Source organism: Moschus berezovskii, chromosome 7, assembly GCF_049115385.1.
Source record: "Moschus berezovskii isolate FMDL1 chromosome 7, NW_MosBer_1.0, whole genome shotgun sequence".
NCBI classification, from domain to species: Eukaryota; Metazoa; Chordata; class Mammalia; order Artiodactyla; family Moschidae; genus Moschus; species Moschus berezovskii.
Window position 1 is genome coordinate 81,189,436 of NC_142466.1, and position 25,788 is coordinate 81,215,223.

The window sequence follows — 25,788 nt, forward strand, 5'->3', positions numbered from 1 at the left end:
TCAGTCGTGTCCGACTCTTTTGTGACTTCATGGACTGTAGCCTGCCAGGGTCCTCTGTCCATGGAATTCGGCAGGCAAGAATACTGGAGTGGGTTGCCATTTCCTTCTCCACCAATGTAGAGACTTCCCTGTTAGTCCAGTGGTTAAGAATCCCCTTCCAATGCAGGAGGTGGGGAACTAAAAGTCCACATGCCTCAGGGCCAAAAAAACAGAAGCAATATTGTAACAAATTCAATAAAGCCTTCAAAAATGGTTCACATCAAAAAAACTTAAAAAAAAATTGCCTCCAGTGTAAATGGTCGATCTGTCCATTGGTCTCAGTACTACCTGCCCCTACCCCAATCTTAGCCATGATCAACTCTCCCCTTCAAAGCTTTCATTCTACAGCCAGAATGATAAAGTATGAATCAGATTTTGTTGGTCTCTTGATTAAAACCTTTATGTGGTTTCTTTGTAAACATGGAGTAAAATCCAAATGTATTTCCATGGCCTAGAAAGTTCTCCATACGTGGCCTTTACCTATTGCTTTAACTTCAGCTGTACAAGGTGGATATTTCAATGTAACACATGACCCCAAAATTTAGTGGCAAAAATGAGGGATGGTATTATGCTCATGGATTCTGTGGGTCAGGAATTTGGATACAATGGAGCAAGACTATATTGTCTTTGCTCCACAATGTCTGGGGATTCATTTGGGGGAACTTGAAGGGCTTTGGGGACTTCCTTGGTGGCTCAGATGGTAAAGAATCTGTCTGCAATGTGGGAGACCCGGGTTCAATCCCTGGGTTGGGAAGATCCCCTCGAAAATGGAATGGCTACCCACTCCAATATTCTTGCCTGGGAAATCTCATGGACAGGCAAGCCTGGTAGGCTACCGTCCATGGAGTCACAAAGAGTCGGGTACAACTTAGCAAATGAACAATGACAACAACAACATCAGAACAGAAGGGGCGTGAAAGGCAACGTCATGTCAGACATATTCTTAGACACAGACACACAGCTGTTGATTTGTTAGCTACTGTCATACAGCCAGGGTGGAGGTCAGAAGGACAGTTCATGCAGAGTTTCATATTGTCTCAGGCTTCTCAGGGCTGTAACTTTGTGAGTCAAGGGGGCTTGACAGTGGATGGAGAATCTCACCTCTCCGCCCTGTTTCTATTTACTCCACCCTGAGTGTATCAGATCTACCCTCTGTGTGAGGAGTAGGGAGGCTTCCCTGGTGACTCAGGCGGTGAATAGTCTGTCTGCAAAGCAGGAGACCCGGGTTCGATCCCTGGGAGGAGTAGGAGTTTTATGCTAACACCTTGAGGCAGAACTCTTGGTTCTTGCAGTGGGAAGGGGCTGTGGTCTGTCCTAGGTCCTCCTGCAACAGGATGGATATGGAAGGGGGTTGACTCATGTGGAGATTGACTCTGGTGCTTAGTTGGACAGGTACCATCCATCAAAGAGTTCAGCTCTTTTTTGGGTCACTTTTCAGGCAAAATGGTGGCAATGGATGGCATTTGTGGGGGCATCTCTAGGGTGCAAAATGGGCTTTCTTAGTGGCTCAGACAGTAAAGAATCCGGCTGCAATGCAGGAGACTTAAGAGACGCGGGTTCGACTTCTGTGTTGGGAAGACCCCCAGGAGAAAGAAATGACTGCCCACTCCGTTATTCTTGCCTGGAGAATCCCATGGACAGAGGAGCCTGGTGGGCTACACTCCATGGGGTTGCAAAGAGTCAGATACGACTGAGCAACTAACACACTGTAGGGTGCAAAGGCCAGTGGTTCATCAGTTAAGCCTAACCCTGGGATAGGATCTGAGAGTAGGGTTCTGAGGCGCACTGGTTGGTAGATGCAGGCAGCTATTCCAGGGGAGGGCTGCCATTTTTCAAGAGGTCCTCCCACCAGTAATCCACCCACCTGGAGTGCAGCCTGAAATCATCTGGGGCCACTGTCTTTTTCATGCTTTGATGAAAGCCATAGCCTGTCATGTTCCAAATGGCACTTGTCTCCTGTATTGCAAAGCAGATTTTTAAGCACGGAACCACCAGGGAAGTCCTCTGCATGCTGTGATTTTTATTATGACTTTGCAGCCTGACAGCATTTTGCTGCATCTTTGTAGGAGAAATGACAGTGGCCTTGATGAACTCTTCTTTCTCACTGCTCTTCTCTATCACTCTGATATGGAGGTCATTGTATGAATGCCCAGATTTGGTCTCCCCAGCAGATGATGACTCAGGAGACGATCTGTGTGAGGCTTGCACTTTGTCTCTCAGCTCTGGCCTTGACCCCAAAGGAGGCTATAAGGGAGGGGCTCAAACCAATGGCTTTCCAGGGGTCATGAATTTAGAATTCAGACTCCTTCTGTTCTGATTATAACCTTGACCCACCAAATCGTGAACACTTCTAGTATTCTGTAGGCAAAATGGCCAAATGACTTGATAAGACATAACAAGAGGAAAGATAGCGAATGGGAGTGGGCAGGATAAGGAATTTATGTCCCAGTGCTGGATTGAAAGGATATTTCACAAGGTGACCTTGATTGTCCAGTGTAACTGTATGTTATTACTGGGACATTTGTTCAAGGAGCTTGTTTAGTCATTCATTTATCCATCATTTACCCTCCTGTCAATCCATCATCCACTCACCCATCCATCTCTCCACCCATCTATCTATCCTTTCATCCATTCGTGTGTCCACTCATCCGTCCATAATCTACCCACCCACCCACCCATCCGTCCTTTCAGAACTTGCTGTGTGCTTATTGTCTGCAAGATACTATGATGAGTGCTGAGAAAAGAGTGTCATCTCTCTCCTCAAGAAGCTCGTTGTCTAGGAGAAGCAGACAGTGTGTCAAGAAATAGGTAGAGGAAGCTGTTTCAGGTACTTTGTGAGACGTCTGCACTGGATAACAGAAGGAGTGGTCAGTTCTACTCGGGAATGGATGCCCGGAATGGGTGATGGTGTGAGGGGTCAGCGAGGGGATGGGTGTATTTGGAGAGACACCGGTGTGAGTACAGACACTGAGGCTATATGCAAGGGAACTGAAGGGTTTGGTGTGGAGCATGGGGTGAGCACTAGGACTGCAGAGTGTGCTGAGGAAGGCAAGGGCAGAAGCAGAGGCTGGGCTCGTCACAGGCCGTGGACGTGATGCTAAGGGTCACGGGTCTTATCCCACAGGGACTGTGAGCAATTCCAGCATGATAAGCAGAAGCATAAATGACACGGCCAACTTAGCACTTTTGTAAAAGTTCTCTGACTTCAGGACCGAGTCAGACTCAGAAGCAGGGTCCCAGTGAATTAGGCCTGTGAGAGATGGTGACAACTCAGATGAAAGCCATGGCCTGAGATGGAGGAGACAGGAGGAGAGAGGAAAGACACCACCTCCTCTCAGCCCTCCAGGATTACCTTCTTCCTCTCTCAGCTCACTCACTTTGAAGTGGCCATTTTACCAATTTCACTCCATTTTTCAATTCTGGAGGAACAGAGGGGAACCGCTGAGCTGGGTAGACACCAGTGCAAGCTCTCCAGTTCCTCCCCCAGTGGGACTGCAGCGCCCACATGAAGTCAGCCTTGCCCGTGGTTACAGCATCTGGTCTAAAGGCCCACGTCCTCCATGGGGCGTCTGCTCGCTGCACGGCACCTGTTGGCTGTTCCTCCTTTGCTGACTCTCTTCTCCACTTCTGTCTCGAGAAGGCCTACTCTGTTTCTGGAGGGAGGCCAGCTGTGCTCATAAGTCTTTGGATGGGTCTCTGGGGACCCATAAGTCTCTGGGGACACAGAGCCCCCAGCCCAGGCCTGGAGCAGAGGGGCACACTTTTCTGGAGCTGGTCAAGCACACGTGCCTCACCCGATAGCCTTGCCACGCACAGCACCTTGTAGCATAAGGAGGGGCTGTGTGTGTGGAGTTTGTGATCTTCTTGGGCTGGCCCATGGTGGATAATAACCTCTGGCCCATAGGTGAGTGCTCAGTGCTCAGTCGTGTCCGACTGTTTGTGACCCCATGGACTGTAACCTGCCAGGCTCCTCCGTCCATGGAATTCTCCAAGCAAGAATACTGGAGTGGGTTGCTATTTCCTCCTCTATGGGATATTCCCAACCCAGGGATCAAACACATCTCCTGCATTGGCAGGCGGATTCTTTATCACTGCGCCACCTGGGAAGCCCAACCTCTGGCCCACTTGCAAACCAACATGGGGTGGGTTGAGGAGAGGAGGAAGAGGGGCAGGCAGGGCAGTCTGATTAAGGGGAGCGTCTGCGTTTCTTGAAATCTTTACAGTATCCAACTGACCACTTCCAAGAATTCACAGACTAACTAACAAATCACCCCAAAGAGGTCTCCTGGGAACCTGTTTGAGCAAATAGGCGAGAGGCATGGAGTGTTTTTGAATCAGCGAGTAGTTCTGTCTGTGAACATGGCTGGGTTCTTTTAAGGGACTTAAACTCCTGAAACTGACACTCTCTGGGCAGAGTTCTCCTTTTTGAAACTGACACAGCTTCTGATTCAAGGAGGGCCCAGGTTGATGAGGATCTGCTGTTATTTTCTGGGTGTGAGGGAGCGTGAGTGGGCTTGGGAAAGGAAGCCAACTGAAGTGCCCACAACTGGCCTGCAGGTAGACCTGAGCGGTAGAATGCTTTTGGAGGGAAGATCCCTGTGGGAAAGGAATCTGCTTGCTCTGCAGTGGATAACTGGAGCCCAGACACATGGCCTGACCCAGTGAGATGAGTTCTCACCACCTGGCATTTTATGTATGTATATATACATATAATTTTTTTTTTAAGAAAAGACAGTACCTATTTCTTAATGAACAGTCATTCTAAAATGCCGCTGGCACAATTGAATTTCTTGCAAGTTTTGCAAGGATTTGGAGAAGGGAATGGCAACCCCCTCCAGTATTCTTGCCTGGAGAATTCCATAGACAGAGGAACCTGGTGGGCTTACAGTCCATGGAGTTGCAAAGAGTCTGACACAACTGAGCGACTGACGCACACTTTGCATGGATTATATAATTTTTTTTATTAATAAAATATTTGCCTTTATTTTTTACCCTCTTTTTTGTTAGCTAATCTTTTTTAAAAATTTATTTTTAATTGGAGGATAATTGCTTTACAATATTGTGTTGGTTTCTGCCATGCATCCACATGAATCAGCCACAGGTGTACATATGTCCCCTCCCTCTTGGGCCTCCTTCCTATTTCTCGCCCCATCCCACCCCTCTACGTTGTCACAGAGCACTGGGTTTGAGTTCCCTGCATCATACAGTATATTATTATATTATAATAATTATTATTATTTTCTGTGACAAACCCAAAGCATGTGGGTGAGATCTTAGTTCCCAGACCAGGGATCAAACTTGTGCCCCCTGCATTGGAAGCACACAGTCTTAATCACTGGGCCACCAGGGGAGTCCCTCTCCATCTAGCATTTTAAAAACCTGGGGTTTACATCAGGGTGGGAGAGGTTGTCACTCAGGCTGCAGGCTGGCTCAGCAGGACAGGGTGGCCCGAGGACACCTGCACAAGGTCGTTGTTGGGAAGGGTGTGCCACTGGTTTGCTCATTCAACTTGTGTGTTCTTGAGTATTGTGAGGTCTGTGCTGGGTGGGGTGGAGAATAAGGCCCCTTAGACAGTTTGCAGGAGAGAGGGAAGTAAACAAATACAGAAAATACTTCCAAATTTGTGGTCACTGGTGCTGAGGAGACATACTAATACAGGGAATAGTGGTGACTGTGGGCTGAGTTCAGACAGGGTGGGCAGGAAGGAGCTTCCTGCAGAGGGAGTTTTTAAAAAACTTTTTTTAATTGGAGGATAATTGCTTTACAGTGTTGTGTTAGTCTCTGCAGTATAACGAAGTGAATCAGCCATATGTATATACATATATCCTCTCCTTCTTGAGCTTCCCTCCTACTCCCACCCCCTTCCCTCCCCTCTAGGTCGTCACAGAGCACCGAGCTGAGCTCCTTGTGCTATACAGCAGCTTCCACTAGCAATCTAGCTTACACATGGTAGTGTGTGTATGTCAATGCTACTCTCCATTCGTCCCACGCTCTCCTTCTCCCGCTGTGTCCACTAGTCCGTTCTCTACGTCCTGCGGAGAGTATTGGAGGGTCAGGAGGAGCCAGCCCTGCTGTGAATGGAAGAGGAGGAAACGGGCAGAAACCAGGGGGCTGCTCATGGGGGTGGGGCGGCGGAACCCAGGAAGAGTCTGCAGAGAAGTGACAGCTTGCATTTTATTTATGGAAGCAGCCAATCAGGCTCTTCCCCTTTCAGCCCAGGGGCAGTGCAGTGTGGATTCTTTGTTCACTTAAACTCTGGTGTTGATCTATCATGTTTGCAGCCAGAGACTGTGAATGGGGTGAAGAAAGAGACTGCTGACCACCTATGCTCATTTCTTTCATGGTGGGTCCTGGTTGCTGCTAAACAAATACTTTAATCATTCCGATAACTAGCACCTTGGGCTTGGGGTCTCCATACAGACCTAGATTGTGTGCAGCAATTCAGTTACACACAATCCAACATCAATTGCAACAATCCTTCTGTTGCTCTTGTGTGAACCCGGACACTCCGGTCCAGAAAATAACGATATGGAGACTTACCAAGTAATATTTGGAGGAGGACTGAATAAGATGTATTTAAAGCACCCAGTTCTTGTATCCAGACTCTGGTAGGTGCTCAGTGAAGGTCATTTCCCTCCATGCTGACTGCAGTGCTAAGTTGCTCCAATCGTGTCCGACTCTTGCGACACTATAAACTAGCCCACCAGGCTCCTCTGTCCATGGAATTCTACAGGCAAGAATACTGGAGTGGATTGCCATTCCCTTCTCGAGGGGATCTTCCAAACCCAGGGATTGAACCAGCATGTCTTAAGTCTAACCTGCATTGGCAGGCAGGTTCTTTACCACTAGTTCCATCTGGTAAACCCATAACAGTGTTTTACTAGAAAACAAACAAATAGAAAGATCGTGATGATGCTATTAATGACTCTTTCATAAGATGTTTCTCCTGGAGAAAGAGCAAGACCATCAATGTACTTTGGGGAGGGGAAAGTCCTGGGGAGGGATTGCATTTCGGTTCATATTCTCCAAGCTTCCTTTCCTGTAAAAGGAGGGTAGGAGTGGTCTATACCAGCTGTCTCCGACCTTTTTGGCAACAGGGATTGGTTTTGTGGAAGACAACTTTTCTGTGGACAGTGGAAGTGGGCGTGGTTTTGGGATGATTCAAGTGCATTACATTTAAAGTGCATTTTATTTTTATTATTATGACATCAGCTCCATCTCAGATCATCAGGCATTAGATCCCAGAGATTGGGGATCCCTGGGTCTAGAGGCCAGAGGTAGACTAGTTTAAAAACATTCCTGGGTTTTATCTCTGGAGTTTCTAATCAGATGATCTGAACTGGAGCCCCGGATGGTTCAAATGCAGAGGCAAAATCACTTTAGGTGACTTAAGACCCAAGTATGCTGGAATAAGCATCTCCAAGGCCCTTTTCAAGTCCTGAGTCATCATCATCCATCATGCTAGACAAGGACCAAGGGGACCAGGTCACTCTCCTCATTCACCACCAGAGGGCGAGCTCGAGGCACAATGGTCAGAGAGAGATGCTGTCTGTCTTGGCTCTGATGGAGGGACCCCAGGGAAAATCTGTAGTCCCACAGAGGGTGCTGTCCAGGCAGATAAAGCCGGGGGTCATTTGGGAGGATTGTGAGCCAACTGGAGATAAGAAGAGAAAGCCAATGTAGCCAAGTTACTAGATTCTGTGAAGTGCATAATTTCCTCTGTGCCCTGATGTCGGCAGGATTTGGACGATGAAATTTGCTTCTTCTGCATACAGTAAGGACTTCCTCAGGACCCTTCACAGCTCCAAGTTCTAGTTCCAGCAAAGTCAGTATCTGGCTCAGAGGACCAGTCCCTCTGATCCTCGTCAGCCCCCACCCTGTCCCCCGTGGTAAAGGATGCCCCCACTGGGAAAGCCAGTGGGCAGGCTGGGACCCGTTTGTCCTTAACTGTCCCCCTGCAGACTGCCCCTGTGGGGTTACACCCATCATGGCCCAATTCCAGCTGCAGAGAAGCAGGCAACGCTTCCCTCTCAGTGTCCTAGCCGATGCCCTTAGTATTTGGCAAGGCAGAATTCCAGTCCTTCCTCTTACCACCGCATTCATTTTAGCCTTAGCAGCAGGCTGCATCCGAGGCCACTGCCCTTGGCGTCTGTACTGCAGCAAAGTGAGCACTTGAAATCTCTTCTTTGCCAACTATTTATATTTGGACTCTCCCTGCTCGGTGACATCCTGAAGGTTTCACTTCCGCAGAGGCGTAGTGGGAGTCACAGAAGCAGAAATGGTTACCCCTGCTCCCCAAAGGGGGAAGAAGGAACCGAGAGCAGAGGTGGGGCTGGCCCAGGAGGGGACACTGCTGCCGAGGAACTGAAAGCGGCCCAGTCACGCTGGAGTGCTTCAGTGACTGGGACTCACCTCCCACTCCCGGGTCCCGGCAGGTTGTAGGACCGGAACATCTCAAACACACTGGATGGCATCACCCCATGTACCCCATCCTTCTTGTGCCCTTCTCCGTCAGGCTCTTTATTAGGGTAAAGATGAGTAAGACTTGAAAGAGCTCCTAGACTCTGTGAACTCAAACTTCACTTGGTGCTCACTTGGATATGGTTCAATGGTAAAGAATCTGCCTGTAATGCAAGAGATGAAGGAGATGTGGGTTCTACCCCTGGATCAGGGAGATCCCCTGGAGGAGGAAACAGAAACTCACTCCAGTATTCTTGCCTGGGAAATCCCATGGACAGAGGAGCCTGGCGGGCTACAGTCCATGGGGTCGCAAAGAGTTGGACATGACTGAAGCGACTGAGCACACACGTACCACCTGGATACAGGTTATTGCTGGATATAGGATACTGCTCCTGCTGCTCTCGGATCATGAGGCAGGGTCTCCCTTCCTCCAGATCACCAGGATGTCTGCAGCAGAACCATTTCATTAACCCATTGTCCATCACTTCTTGGGCTTCCTTGGTGGCAAGGCAGTATAGAATCTGCCTGCTGATGCAGGAGACAGAGTTTGGAGCCCTGGGTTGGGAAGGTCCCCTGGAGTAGGAAATGGCAACCCACTCCAGTATTCTTGCCTAGGACATCCCATGGACAGAGGAGCCTGGTGGACTACAGTCCACGGGGTCACAAAGAGTTGGACACAACAGTTAAACAATGACATCACTTCTAGCTCTTTCTAGATGCGGGGGGAGGCCTATGGAAGTGGGAAGGCAAGGACTGTGAAGGGGTCGTGAATGTGGAGTAGGTCAGCTTATAATGCTTTAAGTTTTAAAAAAAATTGAGAAAAATCATGCCTGAGAATCAGTTCAACGATTTGGTTCAGGGACAATGATTTGTAATTTTACCAGCAATTTTCACTGAGTGTTCATCCAAAGACAGTGTAAAAAGACTGTATATTAACAATTCAATCAATGCAGCCTGGGTGGAAAATTCTCCCCCACATCGATTCCTTCTCTGCATTGTATTGAGCGGTAAGTATGGTAAGAAATGCAGATTGCTGACAGTTCTTGTCCTTGGTCAATTAAATCTATTTGGCACCTTCTATGTGCCAAATACTTAGGCTCTACTCAGAGCAGACAAATGAATTTAAACGTCACATCTCTGGATATTTATGAGAGGTAATGTCAGTTCTCCTGGTCTAGGAACCTTGTATCAGTGAATATAGAAATAAGACTGATATAAATAAGATGGATATAAAAGCTCTTGGGAGCAAAATATTCAACGGCAAACTCATAAATAACAAGGTATGGTTAAAGCCTTTACGATCAAGCAATTCGGGAGCAGGAACATAGAATAAGAATATAAACAAATAATGTCATTAGTGGTTATTATGCTTTAATTTGACCCACATTTACTTGTTTGTCAAGTAGTATTTTCCTTATGATTTAATATCATACTCATTCCCCTGCTGCCCCTCACCCACTCCTGGTTGGAAATGACAGTGGACTTTCTGGGTAGGAAGGTACATTCTATGTGTTCTCATTCTATGTGACTTTCTCAGACTTGTGACTTTGAACCTTTCAGGCTGACACCGATACTTGCTGACTTCAAGTCACTTGGCTCTTAGCACATCGCAGAGTTGGAGGGGGAAGTGCTCCTTTTTTCAAGATGCAGAGCTAATTGGAACTGCAATGAATTAACCAGCTGGGAAGCTTGCTGGGTGCCCCAGAGCCTCTTTCTGGGACTTTAGAATTTATAGAAAGAGGAGTCAAAGGGTGCATCTTACACCTTCTGGAGAGACAAATAACCATCCAAAGTGGCCAGATGCAGAGAGACTTTGAAATGTGAACCCATCCTAGCCTCAGGATTATTTTGCGTTTATCTGGCTAATCTTTGCTGAGCAGGTGTGAGCCAATTAAATAGATTTTTTTTTTTTCTCTTCATGGTTGCCGGAAGGCATAGATTACTTGGGGATTCTATCTATTGTTTGATCTCTAGTAGAGAAGTTCAAGGCCAACCCAGATGTTTTAGTCATTGTACCCGACTGGGCAACCTTCTTAAGAGATGACCTTTGATAGACCGCTCGCGATCAAGTGGTTCAGCTTCTTTCTACAGGAATTCTGAGGTAAGAGCATCAGAGGATTTGGACAGAGCCAAGGGGTCCCAACCTGTTCAATTTCTAGCCCAAGAAGAGAGGCCTTAAAAGCCCTGTGTGGTAGGATCTCTGGCTGGGGAGTTAAGACTCCCCGTGTCTTAAACGGATTCTGGGTGGTTCTTTCCATGACTCAGGATACCTTTCTTTTTGAAATCGCCTTTCCTTCATTCCTTCAGCTTCTCCAGTTCATCTCCTGGCTTTTGGCTTCATTATGTGAACTGGGGGGCCAGTCTATAGCAATGCACATGCTTTGAGCTCCTTGGGCGCTGTTAATCCTAACAGTTTCTCAACAGAAATTGCAGGCAGCATAGAAATGTACTCCTCAGCCCTCCCCCTCCCCCTCGCCTCCTGCTTCATTCCCCTAAATCGGTTAGGTGAGAATGACTATTAAAGAGACCCGGGCCCTAGACTGAACCTTTTTTTGCCCCAACAGGGGGTTGATGCTCCTCCCTTGCCCCCAAGTTCCTTGGCGACCCCAAGGCACAAAAGGATGTTTCTGGGCGGGGTTTCCACCCCCAGCAGCGAACTACGTCTTCCCCGGCTGCTTTCCTTCCCTGCTTAGAGCAGTGAGGGCTTCAGACTTTGTTATCCAGCTGCCAGGCCAAGGATGCCCGAAGCCTGGCCTCCGGCTCCACTTCTCCGCAGCCTCACCACGGGCCTCTCCGCCCGCGGGGAGCCCAGCCGGGCGCCGGCGGCCCACAGGCCCGCGTCCAGCCGCCCCTCTCCAGGACCGGGCGTGGCCGGCACGGCGCCTCGCGGAGCCTTCCCGCCCCGCTCCCCTTCCCTCCGCTCGCTGCCATCTGAATTCCCCCGTCGACTCCTGGGCGGAGGCCGAGCGAGCCTTCGCGAAATGCGAGGGCGGCGGGAGGAGGGCTCGGGCGCCCCTCCCGGGCGGCGCGGCGCCGGCCGGCCGTGCAGTCGCGCGCTCGCCGCCAGCAAAGCCATTGGCTCGGCGCAGTCACCCCACGCGGGGCTGCAGCGGCGGCCTCCGCGGATTGGCGCGCGGGCGGGCATCCACCGGGGCGCGCGCTAGCGGGTGCATGCCGCCGGGGCCCCATCTGAGCCCACCGTCTAGGGGGTGGACTCCCCCTGTCCATAATGATCACCCCTCCGCTATCTCTGCATTGCTGATGCTGCATTTGGGGCCTCTGCCAGCCCGGGTGGCCGAGCCCCTGGTCCAAAGAAAGGGCGCGAAAGGCGCGCTCCCCGATCGGGCGCACGCACCGACCGCCGCCCTCGGCTGCACTGCAGCAATTCGCGCACTCGCGCCGCTCCCCTCCCCGCCTGCATTTATTTGCATATCCCACGATTGTGACCAATCAGGACTCGTCTCTCTCGAAGCGGATGGCTTTGGCCCGAGAGGAAAGGGAGTGGCTGGCGGCGCATGCGCCGCGGTGGCAGACTTGAACCGAGGCTTTTATTGCTGTAGTTTATTTCCACCCCCTTCCCTCCTGTTCTCTCTCTCTCTTTCTTTTTTTCCGCCCTAGCTGGGGCAGTGCTGGAGGAGAGGAAGAAAAAGAGACAGAGGATTGCATTTATCTCTTACGTTCCTGATATTCGCTATCAGCAAGACCAGCTATTTGCACATTTTTCAATCCTGCAAAAAATAACCAAGTGTCTTTCCTGGCAATTTTTGTTTTAAAGCTGCTCTTTTGAAATTAATTTTTTCCCAGGAGAGAGATGTCTTATCAGGGGAAGAAAAATATTCCACGCATCACGGTGAGTTGGGTACTTGGGCGATATGCGATCGGCCAGCAACCTTTTTTTGTAGCACAGATGGTCTAAAGAATTTTTTTTTTTTTAAAGCAGGGGGAGGAAGAGGAACCCAACTTTTTTTTTTTTCATCTCTTTTCCCCCTTGTTACTGAAGAAGGCGATCGTGATAGGAAACGCAATCCTATGGAATTGTAAGCCGCGTAGTTTCTAAGGAATTAAAATAGGAGCGTGAGTGCATTAAGGTCGTTTTAGGTAGCGCGCCAGATCCGCTGTATCCTTTTATTGTCAGAGCGAGATGCTGCGGTGCCGGCCTGCAGGGTGTAAGCAAATGGATCCCAGATTGAATATGCATGGTTGAAGCTCGGATATTGTTCTCCCGGCTGCGTGCTGCGGAGCTGAACTCCTGGAGCCTGGCGGGGGAGACGGGGAAATGGATTCTCCCCCATTTCCCGCCCCCACCATAAGGGGCTTCTGGAGCCTTCCTCCGGTTCTTCAGAAAAAGGAGCGGTTTCAGCCCGGAGGCGTAATGACAGCGGAGGGATGCTGAAAAGGGCTGGGTGTACCGGGATCCTGGGGAAACGGGAAGGAAAAACAGGGACGTGGTGATGAGCAGAGGAGGGGGGGTGATTAGGGACGGACAGGCGTGGGCTTTTTGTTGACCAGGACCGGTTTTTGATGGCCCTGTTGGCTTTCTCGCTCCAGGGTTTGGAGCTGGGATCCTGGCGAGGCTCTGGGCTCGCTTCCTTGTGTCTTTCTGCAGCCAGGGAGGCGTCCGTGGCTTATACAAAGCGGGCTAGGAGGGTGGGCGTTGGGGACAGCACGGAGCCAGGCTCGGGGAGGTAATGGCGCTGCGCGACGCGCGGAGCAGATGGCCCGGCCCGGCCTCGGCCAGACAATGATCGCAGCAGCCGGAGATGCGGGCGCAGCCCTGGGCCCTGGGGTCCTTAGTCTGTAAATCAGGAGGAGCTCCGAGCGATGACTCTGCGATGCTTGAGAGATGAACACAGGTTCTTGTTCCCGCTGCTCCCCCGCCCCCATCTTCTCTTCTCGCCAGTCTTACTTAGCTCTCTGCATCCCCGAATGATATCCCGCGGAGGGAGGAACGCGAGGGAAATTCATTGTTACATAAGATAACGCAATTGCAACCGGTAGAACCCAGGGCTGAGGGGGTGACCGAAAGAAAGAATGTTTGAAAAGTCACGATGTGTTTAGGGCTGGGTCTGAGGGCGCGCTTTCACTGTGGTTTCCTTCTTAGCCACCGGCACCCCGGCTTCCACTGGATGCACAAGGGCACACCCATCCGCAGGAGAGGGATGTGGGAGCAAACTCACGGGGGAGGGGGCGTGTGCTCCGGAGGGTTTTAGAGGATGAGCTGCTAGAGCAGAGGCGGTGGCTACTAGCTTTTTCTTGAGGGCGAGAGACCCAAAATCCCAAAGGGCCGAGCGCGGGGGCACCGCACGTTATGTGTTCATTGCACCCGAGAAAGGAATCTGGGGCGTGGGGTGGGAGGCGGGTGGAGAGCAGGTTTGTTGCAAGCCTGAAGTAATCCGCTGTCTTCGTGAATGAAAAAGGCAGTTTCGGTTTGACAGTGTGGGGAGAAAAAAATTTAAAAAGCAAACAATCAACAAGACTGATTTTTTTTTCTTTCAAAAGAGCGCCCCCTTTATCCTTTAACGAAATCTGGTTGCAGGATAGTGGGACCCATAGCATGGTTTCCCTCCCTCCATCAACACGGCCAACCTCTTATGTAAGAAGCCACACGAGTGAGCTGGGCTGTGGTGTTTCTCTCTCTCTCTCTTTCTTAACATGATGTTGGCTCCGGGATTCTCATGATGGCTGAGACAGGTACCGCAGTGACTAAGCGAGCAGGTGGTGAAGGGCAGGGCTTCTCCTTGCCTCCCCAGGGATATTTATCCTGTCAAAGCTGGGTACTGAGGAAGTGGGGGAGGTCATTGGAGACAGTTCATGCACTGGATCAGGTGACTTTGGGCCAGTGGTTTAACCTCTCTGAGTCTTAGTTTCTAGCTGTGTCCTGGGAACAATAATCTGGCTCTATCCACCTCACAGGTTTGATTGGCAGCTGGGGTGACATGGTTTACAGGGCAGGATTTTATAAAGGTTTTTACGTTTATTTTATGTAAATGCAGGAATTGTTGCTGCCTCTTTATTCTGTCTCTCCAAAGTCTACAGCAGAACGAAGGCCCCCACAGTGTACACAATTAAAATAATCTTAATGTTTTTCATTATGTTAAAGAAACAATAAATACTTTTTAAACCCAAGTGTGTGTGCATTTATGTGTAAAAGTCTTTCCCCCTATGCCTCAAGCAGCGTCTATTTTTTTTTTAAGAGTTGCTTTAATTTTCTCTTTTTGGTAAGTGCTAAACATAAATTGCACTTGATGAGAATATTATTTTTAATTAAATTTTGAGTTAATCATTGTTAAAATGGACCATATTAAAAGGGCAGTCATTTAACCCTTGTGTGGAATAATACAGGCATATATTCGTTGAACACAGGATTTTAGCATAAGTTTCCATCAACAGCATTTGCTATAGAGATGAATCATAATGTATAGCATTTATGTTACATTCTTGTGACTTATGGGCTGCTTGTCATATATTTTTTTGCACCAATTAAAATATAAGTACATGTACAGTCAATAATGGTGTGAGATTTTTAGAACTTGTCTTCTCATCTACTTTATCTGAAAACTTTACTTTTTTCTTAACAGCTGAACAGTTAAAATGGTGCATCTTTAAAGTATTTTCTCCCCACCTACAGTTGCTGTGATTTACCACAAAGATAAAGAACATACTAAATTGAAACCTTGCTATGGTTGAACCAAATGTGTTTGTGTAGAGTATCCCATGACAACAGACTTTGGTTAATTTTTCCCCCACACAAACCTCGCCAAGAATTGACTTCCCCTACATGTAGGTGTATTTTGTTTTAAAATGAAGTTTAGCCTAAAGCTATTTAAAATAATTGTCTTCTTTATCTGAAATGTTTTTAAATAGCTCTTTAAAGAGAGATTGTTGGACTTTTTTTAAAATTCTTTTTTGCTTTTGTGTCTAATGGAAAGAGATTTTTTTCCTCTAGGATAAGCTTTGAATTTTGCCAGTATGTTCTGACTGGCAGTGATGAATAGATTGCCACATACAGGTTCACCTTTGTCAGTGAGTCTTTCCCAAATTGGCTCATTTTGATCATCCCTTTGGAACAGTGAATGTGTTCTTAGCTCATTTGTCTTATCGTGGGTCAGGAATGCATTATGACCTTACTACTTCTTTGTTTCAGAGTGATCGTCTTCTGATCAAAGGGGGTAAAATTGTTAATGATGACCAGTCATTCTATGCAGACATATACATGGAAGATGGGTTGATCAAGTAAGTGTAACTCATCATCTTGATAAATTTGGGTACCTTGCAGTGTTCCTAAGCATTATCTCCAATTTAGATGCCTAGTATCACCTCTAGTGACTTCAAAGAGAAACTAACTTAATATCTGTTTAAACACAGCTTGATTGCTGGTAATTAGTGAATTTGAAAGCTCAGATTTAGGGAATTCAAAGCTACAATTAGATGCACACCCATTTCCTTTCGTGTTATGTAATTGACTATTTTTAACCAATGTGACACAAAGTCTTCTTGTTGCCAAATACTTGGGTTATGATCCATTGACTATATTAAAGGTGTTCCTAGAACGTAGTTGTTAGGTGGGGAGGGTAGGACAGTCAAAGGACACAGATACAAAATACAGCCTCATCTGTTATGATAGCACATCTACTTTCTTAATTAAGAATCCAAGTTGTTGGGGCCAGAGGGTACCCAATTAATTACTAGGCCACAGAGACAAATTACTGCCTCATTCAAGGCAATTTTAGGTTTCGTTCTTTAAGTGTCAAGGAACACAAATAGGACTGCCCTTGTGTTTACTTACTGTGTATTGTGTTTCAAAGGAGAAAACAACAGAACAGTGATTGAATCAGGGTATTTTTGGACCCTAGAGGGTTAAGTGTGTTGAGAACATCCCAGTATCCTCATGCCCTTCCAACTGGGACAGCTCACAGGGCTCTGGAGAAATAGCACATCTGTTTAAAGACAAACACTGTAACAAATGACATCTTTTAAATAAGCAGCATTTATCAAGGGCCAGCAACAAACCAGTCCAGAGGAGTGGAAAAGTGTAGTGAGCGGGTCTGTTGCCTGGAAACTCACACCCTAATTTATGATCCTAAAAGAGGTTTTAACATTTCAACATTTAATGTTTTCTCCATGTGTGTTTGTGACAGTCTCAGCTCCAGGCTCTCAGATACCATGACTTTCATGTTCCATTTTCCCCTAACTGGAAAGCAGCATGATCTGGTCTGTAAGACTCTGGTGGAAGAGTGAATAAGCCCATGTGCTATTTTTAGTCATCAGTAATTTGTTTTAGAACTTGACCAACTCCTTGGTGATTAGTTTTGCCTTTTCAAAAAACTGACAGAAAGATGTAGCAGAGGTATATTTTTGAAAATGGGAAATGAATTCATGTCACCCATGAATGAATATTAATTAATGCATATTAATGAATTTAATTTATAGTCATTATTCATCACAAATGAATAATTTTCTACCTCTGTTATCTGAGTTGCTAATCATATTTTTAAGTAGTTTCAATCATAGTGTTTACTTTTTATAATAATAATGTTATTATTTTTGCTTTGTTTTGTTTTACTCCATACCCTTTTAATTCTCATTTCTCTTTGTTGAAAAGGATATGGTGAAAATAAATGTAAAGTGAAAGCAGGTCTGGAGAAAATTGTTATAGGATAAGTAACTCAACTGGGTGTGTTATAAAGTATGGTGGTATTTTATGTAAATACCTTGGGGCTTTGTTATCATTTGGTCATATGGGTTTTCTGGTAACTAAACCTTGAATTGGCCTCTGATGCCTTATTTAAATTTTGTTTTCTAGTACGCTCTACATTGCTTCTTGTGGGTAGGGAGTAGGATACAGACATTATGAATAATAACAATAAAAGTAATCTGAAAACTCTTTAGAATATAGAGAAGAAATGTTTATGGGCTTGGTGAAAGTGTCTACCAGATGCTGTTTGATTTAGGACATTTCATTTATGATCATTATTGCCCACCCTGTTTATTTAGGCAAATAGGAGAGAACCTGATTGTGCCAGGAGGGGTGAAGACCATTGAAGCCCATTCCAGAATGGTGATCCCTGGAGGGATTGACGTCCATACCCGCTTCCAGATGCCTGATCAGGGGATGACCTCTGCTGATGACTTCTTTCAAGGCACCAAGGCAGCCCTGGCTGGAGGAACCACCATGATCAGTAAGACAGCTTACAAAGAATATTCTTAGTGCCTGAGAATCGTTAACATGTGAACATGAGTCTGTGTTGTTGACTCTTTCCTTCTTAAGGCTGCCAAACTGAACAGTGGATGGGTCTTCCAAGTAAGGGCAGTGGTGGGGGCAGGCCAGCCTTAGGCTCATTTTCTGTACAGCTCTAAGGTTCTTCAGTTGAGCTTGAGAATTTCAGTAGGATAAAAAAAAGTGGCTTCTTGCTTTCTCTACTCTAGAGCTTTTGTCTTTCTTAGATTGAAAATGCGGTTTGATTGTGATCACTTTGAAAACAATAGTCCTTGGAGTAATCTTCAGGGCTATCTGTTTTGAGCTTTTGCTTCTAATTATTTGATTTTGACTTTTAAAGGGTGTATCTTTTTGGAATGAGGCCAGGGTACAGCAGATGAATTGTTGAACCAGGAACTTAATTCTGCTGATAAGAACATCAAATGGAAGGATTACTTCCTGCTTGGGGTTTGACATAAATGGAGTTGGGCAGTCCTGCTCAGAGAAGCACCTGCAGATATCAGTTGCTGTTAAGATATGAAAATTGTTCTGCCATGGACACCTTGGTGCCCCATGAATATTGCTCCGTAGGGTGTATGCTTTTCAGTTAGCCAAATCTAAAGTATATTTCCTAACAAATGTGAAGTGTTTGTTTGTGAATGGTCAGTTTCCAGCATGCCTGTTTATTGTCCTTTTGACAAATATTTTGATTTTGAGAAGGTAGGCAAGTTGTTTGGTGACCCACTAGACACATAATTTTTAAATTTTTATTTGTTTATTGAAGTATAGTTGATTTACAAGGTTGTGTTAGTGTCAGGTGTACAGCAAAGTGATTCAGTTATATATCAACGTATGTCTAGATTCTTTTCTATTATAGTTGTTACACTATAGTAAATATAGTTTACTATATTATACAGTCAGTCCTTGATTATCGGTTTATTAATATATATATAGTAGTGTGTATCTCTTAATGTCAAGCTAGTAATTTTTCCCTCCCCCTGCTCCTTTCCTCTTTGGTAACCATACATTTCTTTTCTATGTCTGTAAGTCTGTTTGTATTTTACAAATAAGTTCATTTGTGTCAGTTTTTAGATTTCACATATAAGCAGTATCATGTGATATTTATCTTCTTCTGTCTGACTTTCTTTGCTTAGTATGGTCATCTCTAGGTCCATCCTTGTTGCTGCAGTTGGCATTATTTTATTTTATTTTTTTAAGATTTTATCCAGGAGTGAAAGCCAATATATAGTCTGTCTTAAAACCTCATAGTTCAGTTTAAAAGAGGGTCAACGTGGAAAGAACTTAGTGCTTTATGCTCTAGAAAAACCTATCTTACTGGTTACTTTTTGAATTGATGCTCTTTTTAATGTGTACGTGCAGGGTCTGTTTCTGAGCTTCCTCTTGTCCTCCTACCACCTGTCAGAACACTGCCAGCCCCTTCTAGTCCGAGCTCTTTGACTTTTTAAATCAAGCATTTACCTTCTTGTGTCCATTCTGGTTTTCTGGGTGTCATCACTGACCAGAAAAAGCTTTTTTTTTTTTTAAGCTTTACTTCTTTCTTACTGCTCATGTTACTTCTTAACCTAGATGGTACCATTCTTGTGGTTGTGGGTGGTGTCCACACACACCTTGGGACACTGGCCTAATGTGGATGCCTGCTGCTTTGTCAGTGGTGTCTGTTAGGACTCACCGGCACCAGTGGGAATTTCCACACCTCCTCCAGGGTGGGCCACGGAGCCACACTGGACCTTAGAGAAACAGATTCCTTGGGTGTCAGCCTGGAAGACCAAGTCAAGGTTATGATATGCCTCGGTTTGGAGGCCTTGTAGGCCCCTGCCTTGGTCACAGATTGTTCAGTTCAGTTCAGTTGCTCAGTCATGTCCGGATTGTTAGTAAGTCACAAATAATGCTTCCTCCGTGGCTCAGACGGTAAAGAATCTGCCTGCAATGCAGAAGCCCCAGGTTTGGTCCCTAGGTTGCAAAGATCCTTGGAGGAGGGCATGGCAACCCTCTCCAGTATTCTGGAGAATTCCATGGACAGAGGAGCCTGGCGGGCTATAGTCCATGGGGTCACAAAGAGTTGGACACGACTGAGTGACTTTCATTTCACTTCAAGGGAGTGATCAGTGATGTCTATCATTGGGCCAAAAGGCAGCCCTAGGAGGTATAAATATACCCAATGAGGATTCTGGAGATCTGGTCTACCTGCCACACCAACTTGCTGTGTGACCTTGGGTGAATCACCTCAGTTCTTGTGGCTGCTCGTCTGCACGGTAAAGGATTTGCACTAGAGGATCCTGGATGTCCTTTCCAGCTCCCACATTTGGCAACTCACTGAGCTCAGAGACAAAGTTTGCCTCTAATCACTTGCACTTTGCTCCACAGGTCCGTCAACGCTCTGCTTTTTCTCCGACTTACTTGAAAGACTCCATCCTGCTTTCTTGATTCTGCCTCTTCACGCCTCACCTTTGATCCATTCTTTGGTTCCTTTCCTGCTTCTTGTCCTTTTCTTTCTTTGGCCATGCTATGTGGGATATGGGATCTTAGTTCCCTGACCAGGGATTGAACCTGTGCCCCCTGCAGTAGAAGCGCAGAGTCTTAATCACTGGACGACCAGGGAAGTTGTCTTGTATCTTTCTGCCTTCCCTCCCCCACCCACCTTCACTCATGAGCACATCCCTTCCTGCTGACACCCTGACCTTCCCTTTGGCCTGCTTTCTCAGCGGCTGTGAGCATCTTTCCCTGACTTTCTGTTGTGTTCCTTCTGTGGAGGGATGTGGGATGCCTCCAGAGTCCTGCTTCCTGGACCACAGGCCCAGAATAGGCAGCAGATGACCTTATTGTGCGTCGGAGCGAAGAAAGGGAAAAAAATCTGACTGCCTGCCCCGCTCAGTTAGGCAGAATGCAAGCATCTTTTAAGGCAGAATTGCTGGCGCAGTTAAAAAGTGGGGAGATTTAATGAGCAAATCTCAAAGAATAAAAGTAAGCAGAGGTGGTGGGAATGTGGTCCCAAGTTGTCACACTCCAAACTCCACTGCTCGTACATCCTTAGAGAAATATTAACTGCTCCTGCCAGTGCCTGCCCATGGTTACTGACCTGTATAAAATTACCACTGCCTGCCCTTCCCTTAGGAGACATGTGGTAATAATACAGATGAGGAAATCAGAATTATTTTTTTTGCTTGCCAATTATGCATTCTGTATTGCTTCAAGTGAGTGAGTGGCTATAGTGTGCTTCAGAGTGGAGCCTTGCAAAGAGGAATAATAGCTAGCTTAGTGAGACTTCGTTGGTACCTGTGACCTGTTCTTTCAATGAGACTGTAGCTTCTTTAATGAATATTGAGGCCAGCACTAAATACTTGGGACACTTTGAAGAGTTTCAAGTGAAAACATAGAAATAAGCCATTGAAGGAAATTGGTGCCATGCTCCCCGTAACCCCTCTCTCCCGTCTTTCTGCGTTGCTCCAAGTCATGTTACTTGATGTGTCTTCACCTGCTACGTGCTGTGCATTTCTCAGGTCACGGGACCTGGAGGCTCCATTTCTGTCTGTAAGGCACAGCCTGCACTGCAAAATGCAGCCAAATAGTGCCAGTTTGGAAATGGAGGTGACATGTCAGTGGCAGACAATAATATTATTGCCATGAAACAGAGGCTGTCATTGAGAAATGTACAATGAGATCTTTGTAAGGGGCCCTCCATGCGGGGCAGAGGGAATGTCCTTTGCCCTTTCGGTCTGGTGATGGGGTGGGCAAAGGCTCTGGACACACACCCTGTAGGCGGCATACAGACCAGCTGAGGGGTCATGGAGGTGGCAAGGGTGCTGCTTGTTGAAAGTGCGGCTGGCGTCCTGGGGGCTCTGTGACCATCAGAGTTGTTCAGACCCCAGAGTCTTTAGGAAGCAGGCAAGAACAGTTATCTCCATTTTATAGAGGGGAAGACTGAGGCCAGAGGGCAGGACACTCACCCAATTCACCAGTGCGGGTTACAGGTATGGGAGTGCATACCTGCAACTGTGGCTCCACCACCCGCCAGCTGTGTGACCTCTGCTTTAAGCCTCATCTGCAGGATGGGGATAGTTGTCCCAGAAATTGACAGTGGAGGCATCAGAACAGAACCTGGCCCTCAGTTAGCACTCAGCTATGGTGGTGATTACTGTTCCATCTCACATCAGGTGCCAGATACCTCCCATCTCCGCAGAGATGCCTTCTGGAGCTCTACTCTCTACAGAGCCAGAGGAAAGAGGCTCCAACTGCAGGAGGACTGACCTGACCATTTGCTGGGAGCAGGGGTTCTCTACGTGTGGTCAGCAGGCTGGGTTCCCTGATGTGACTTGGGGTGCCTCTTAAAACATTCAGCTTCCGGAGCCCTTCCCAGCCTCTTGACCTGGAGGGTCTGAGGGGACCTGTGAATCTGTATTTGAATCTGCTGATTATCACGTGAGCTTGGGGAGCTGTTGGAAAGTCGGGTTCTTGGACGCCCATGCCAGATCTGCAGACTCTAGATGGCTAAGGATCTTGCCTTAGTCCTCAGGACGTTTGTCCTGTGTTATGGTTTGATCATGGCTCCTCTGCTTCTTTGGTCTTTATAAAAATTAATAAATCAATTTATTTTTGGCCACTCTGGGTCTTTGTTGCTGCACACAGGCTTCTCATTGTGGTCGCTTCTCTTGTCGCATCTCTCGGGCTCTAGAGCACAGGCTCAGTAGTTGTGGCACATTGGCTTAGTTGTTCTGCGGTGTGTAGGATCTTCCTGGACCAGAGATGGAATCTGTGTCTCCTGTATTGGCAAGTGGAGTCCTAACCACTGGACCACCAGGGAAGGCCTGTCTCTTCATCTTTGTCCACCCCCTGCCGCCCCCAGCAGTGTCTTACTCCTGAGACACTTGCTCCACTGATGCGTGGCTGAATGAATGGATGGCTGAATGAATGATGGGACGAGCTTATTTGCCCGTGGAACTCGGTTTCCTGCTTCATCTGAGTGTCGTGCCAGTGGACTGAGAATGCTGGGGGTGGGGAGGAGGGTTTACACGTCTGGTGTTAACAACATTCGCTGGTTGTGTTCATTTCCACCAAAGCAGTTGTCTCTTTAGCACTGCCCTCATTTCTGTTGGCTGCCCCTGGCCACTGCGGTCCAATCAACTGGGGGAGGGAAGTTGGAGGGGAAAACCCGGAGCCTGAGCATCAGCCTAAGATCATGAATGGGGACTGCTCCTTCCATCTTTTGGAAGGAAGTGGGGATGCTGGTCCTCTCATGAGGGAGCTTGCTCTCTGAGTGCACAGGGTGGTCCCTGAGCACCACGGAGGACTCAGCAGTCATCTCTGAAGCCCCTTGGCTTATCCAGCTCTTCCTAGAGAGCCGTGCTGGTGGAGGCAGAAGGCCTACATCAAGGTGAAGGGCCTTCCTGGACAGGTGTGGCTTGGAGTGTCCCTGGGGCACATCCACTGCTTGTCATTTCTTCATCCACGTGGCGCTTGGGTTTGCTCCCTGCCTCTGACGGGTCCATGTGTGAACACACACATGCACTGAAATATGAATGCGTCTGTAATCCATACTTTGATTATTCCCTTTGCATCATTTCATTTGACTTGGGTTAGAAAGTGCTTACAGGAAAACCCAACCACATCAGACGAAAGTCTCTGAGTCCAGGACCTGAGTTGTCCCCACAACATCTGCCTGTGGGCTGGCAGTTAGAAAGCCACATTATCTGATGGGCTGTGGGCGTGGGTTCTTTCTGTCTGCTCCGCCTCACATCCCCCCCAAGCCCCACGTGGGTGAAAGTGTACATTTCACCTATGGACATGAGTGCCTTCTGCAAGCCGATGCCACGGAATGGGGCCAGCTCGGGTGTCGCTGTGCAAATCTTGGCCACGAATGGCTGGAACTGGAAGAACCCATGCACTCCCTGGTATATTTTGGCCTGACCACCTAATACCTGGTGCCAAGCAGAGCAGAGGAAGAGAGTGAAAAAGATGAAGCCTTCTGGAATGTAGCCCCCACTTCTTGAAGGGCTAGCACACACATCCATAGATGCTGTTCTCGTGAAGGAGGCCATTCATGAGTTGAGCTCATAGCCCAGTGGGATTTAGAGTCTGTTAGCCCCTTCTGGGAGCTTCCCAGGTAGCTCAGTGGTAAATAATCTACCTACCAGTGCAGGAGATGCAGGAGATACGAGTTTAACCCCTGGGTTGGGAAGATCCCCTGGAGGAGGAAATGGCAACCCACTCTAGTATTATTGCCTGGGAAATCCCATGGACAGAGGAGCTTGGCGGACCACAGTCTTCAGGGTTGCAAAGAGTTGGACACAACTGTTCGACCTAACAACAGCAATAGTGTATCCAAAATACTGCACTTTAACATACAAGCATTCCCTGGTGGCTCAGACAGTAAAGAATCTGCCTGCAATGCAGGAGGCCTGGGTTCGATCCCTGGGTGAGGAAGATCCCCTGGAGAAGGAAATGGCAACCCACTACAGTGTTCTTGCCTGGGAAATCCCATGGACAGACGAGCCTGGTGGGTTGCAGTCCATAAGATCACAAAGAGTTGGATACAACTGAGCACACACACATGGAGGCTCTTCTGGAAGCAGAGACAGTTCTGTTTGGGTCCCTAGACCCTATTTCATGGACATTGTGGCATTTACGCTAATCTATTCAGGGTGTGTTGCCTGGCCTCTGGCCCTGAGAGCTGGCAGTTACAGCTTTAGGAGTCACCCCAGGCCACAGAAGGGTGACATTCATCTCTTAAGAAGGCTTCTCCATCCTATGTGATCAGGTCTAACTCTTGTACACAGAGGGTGGAGAGTCCCATTACTGGTTGCTCCTAGAGCCTATTCTCTGACTTTCCATGAAGCAGGATATCCTGATGGTTGGGAATGTCCTGTTAGTCTTGTTGCCCAGAGTGACAACTAGAACTAGGGGGTGTGGTTGGGAATATTCCCGTGATCGACTTCAGCAAGGTCTTCCTGATCTTTGATGAGAGGGACAGGCTTCCGACAGTCGGCATCTCATGGGCTCAGGGTTCTGCATCGCTAGATAAGAGCCTGCCTGACACATATGTGTCCAAGGAGACCCTTGTTCCCTGTGTTGGCTGAGTGAGCTGGGCAGAGATTTCTGGAGTGTATGGATCTGGCGCTATCCATTACTATATGACCCGCAGCATCCATGGGAGGTGCCCATGCTGGCTGCCTGATAAACAGCAGCATGAGTCTGGACCAAAGCCTTGACCCCATGGCTCCTTCTTCTCTTGGGATCTTGAGCTTTGTTCTCCTCTTCTCATGTGAAATCTGACATGGGAGCCCCTACGTGGCAAGTGAGACTGATGAAAGAGGGCAGCTGTTGCTCACTGGTGGGCCATGGGAGAGCCCAGATCCTCTTCCACTCCTTCCTTCCCCTCCATCTTGGCAGCTCCTCTGCCTCTGGGAAATCCTAGGGCTTGGGGAAGCACAGTTGGAAACCACCCCCCTCATTCCATCCCTCCCTCCACCCTGCCTGCTTACCTTCTCTCCAAAGCCTGGCAATGTGACTGGTCCCTGGATAGCCTCAGTGCTGAGTTGTAGGGGAGAAGTCAGAAGTGATTAGTAAGACGGGACATACCCACTTAGTCACTTAGGAAAACTACCATGAAGTACGTTTTCAGTGGTTTTCTTGAAGGCATCTCTTGTTCAAGACAGGAACTAGGATGGAGCAGCTGTTTCATCTCCCTGCCCAGATTGGCCCCGGACTGCCGTGCTTTTCATCAGAGTGTCTTTTCATAATAGGTGAACATTCTGTCCTTCTTTAAACGATTAATGGTACACGGTGTCTTAAAGGGATAAATGACTGTCATAGGCAGGGGTTGGCAGAAGGGTCTGCCTTTTTCTACCTGCTGCCATCACTCTGGTCCCTGATCACTCCACTGGGGGCCCTTTCCCTGGCTTTCCCCTTTCTCCTGTTTGAAAGGACTTCCCTGTTCCTTCTCGGGAAATAATTATTTTCCCTGGGCTTTGAGGGCTCTGCCTCCAACTGGCTGCTGTTGTTGGGTGAAGCCATTTACCCAAATTCCTTGCTTTTAGTCTGTCTGAACTGCCATGGTAATGACCCAGGGGAATGACAGT

General features: G+C 47.6%; 1 protein-coding gene across 2 annotated transcripts in view; it reads left to right on the forward strand.

Moving 5' to 3' along the window:
- The window catches only part of DPYSL2 (dihydropyrimidinase like 2), a 121,914-nt gene that overhangs the window by 28,914 nt on the left and 67,212 nt on the right, over positions 1–25,788 (forward strand). The window contains exons 1-3 of one of the 2 annotated variants that reach the window (XM_055427259.2): positions 12,033–12,349; positions 15,644–15,732; positions 17,494–17,678. In XM_055427259.2, the coding sequence (XP_055283234.1) occupies positions 12,311–12,349; positions 15,644–15,732; positions 17,494–17,678 (313 nt within the window). In that variant the 5' untranslated portion in view covers positions 12,033–12,310. Of the gene's footprint in view, positions 1–12,032; positions 12,350–15,643; positions 15,733–17,493; positions 17,679–25,788 lie in introns of those variants that run through there. The other variant, XM_055427257.2, reaches the window with a different exon arrangement.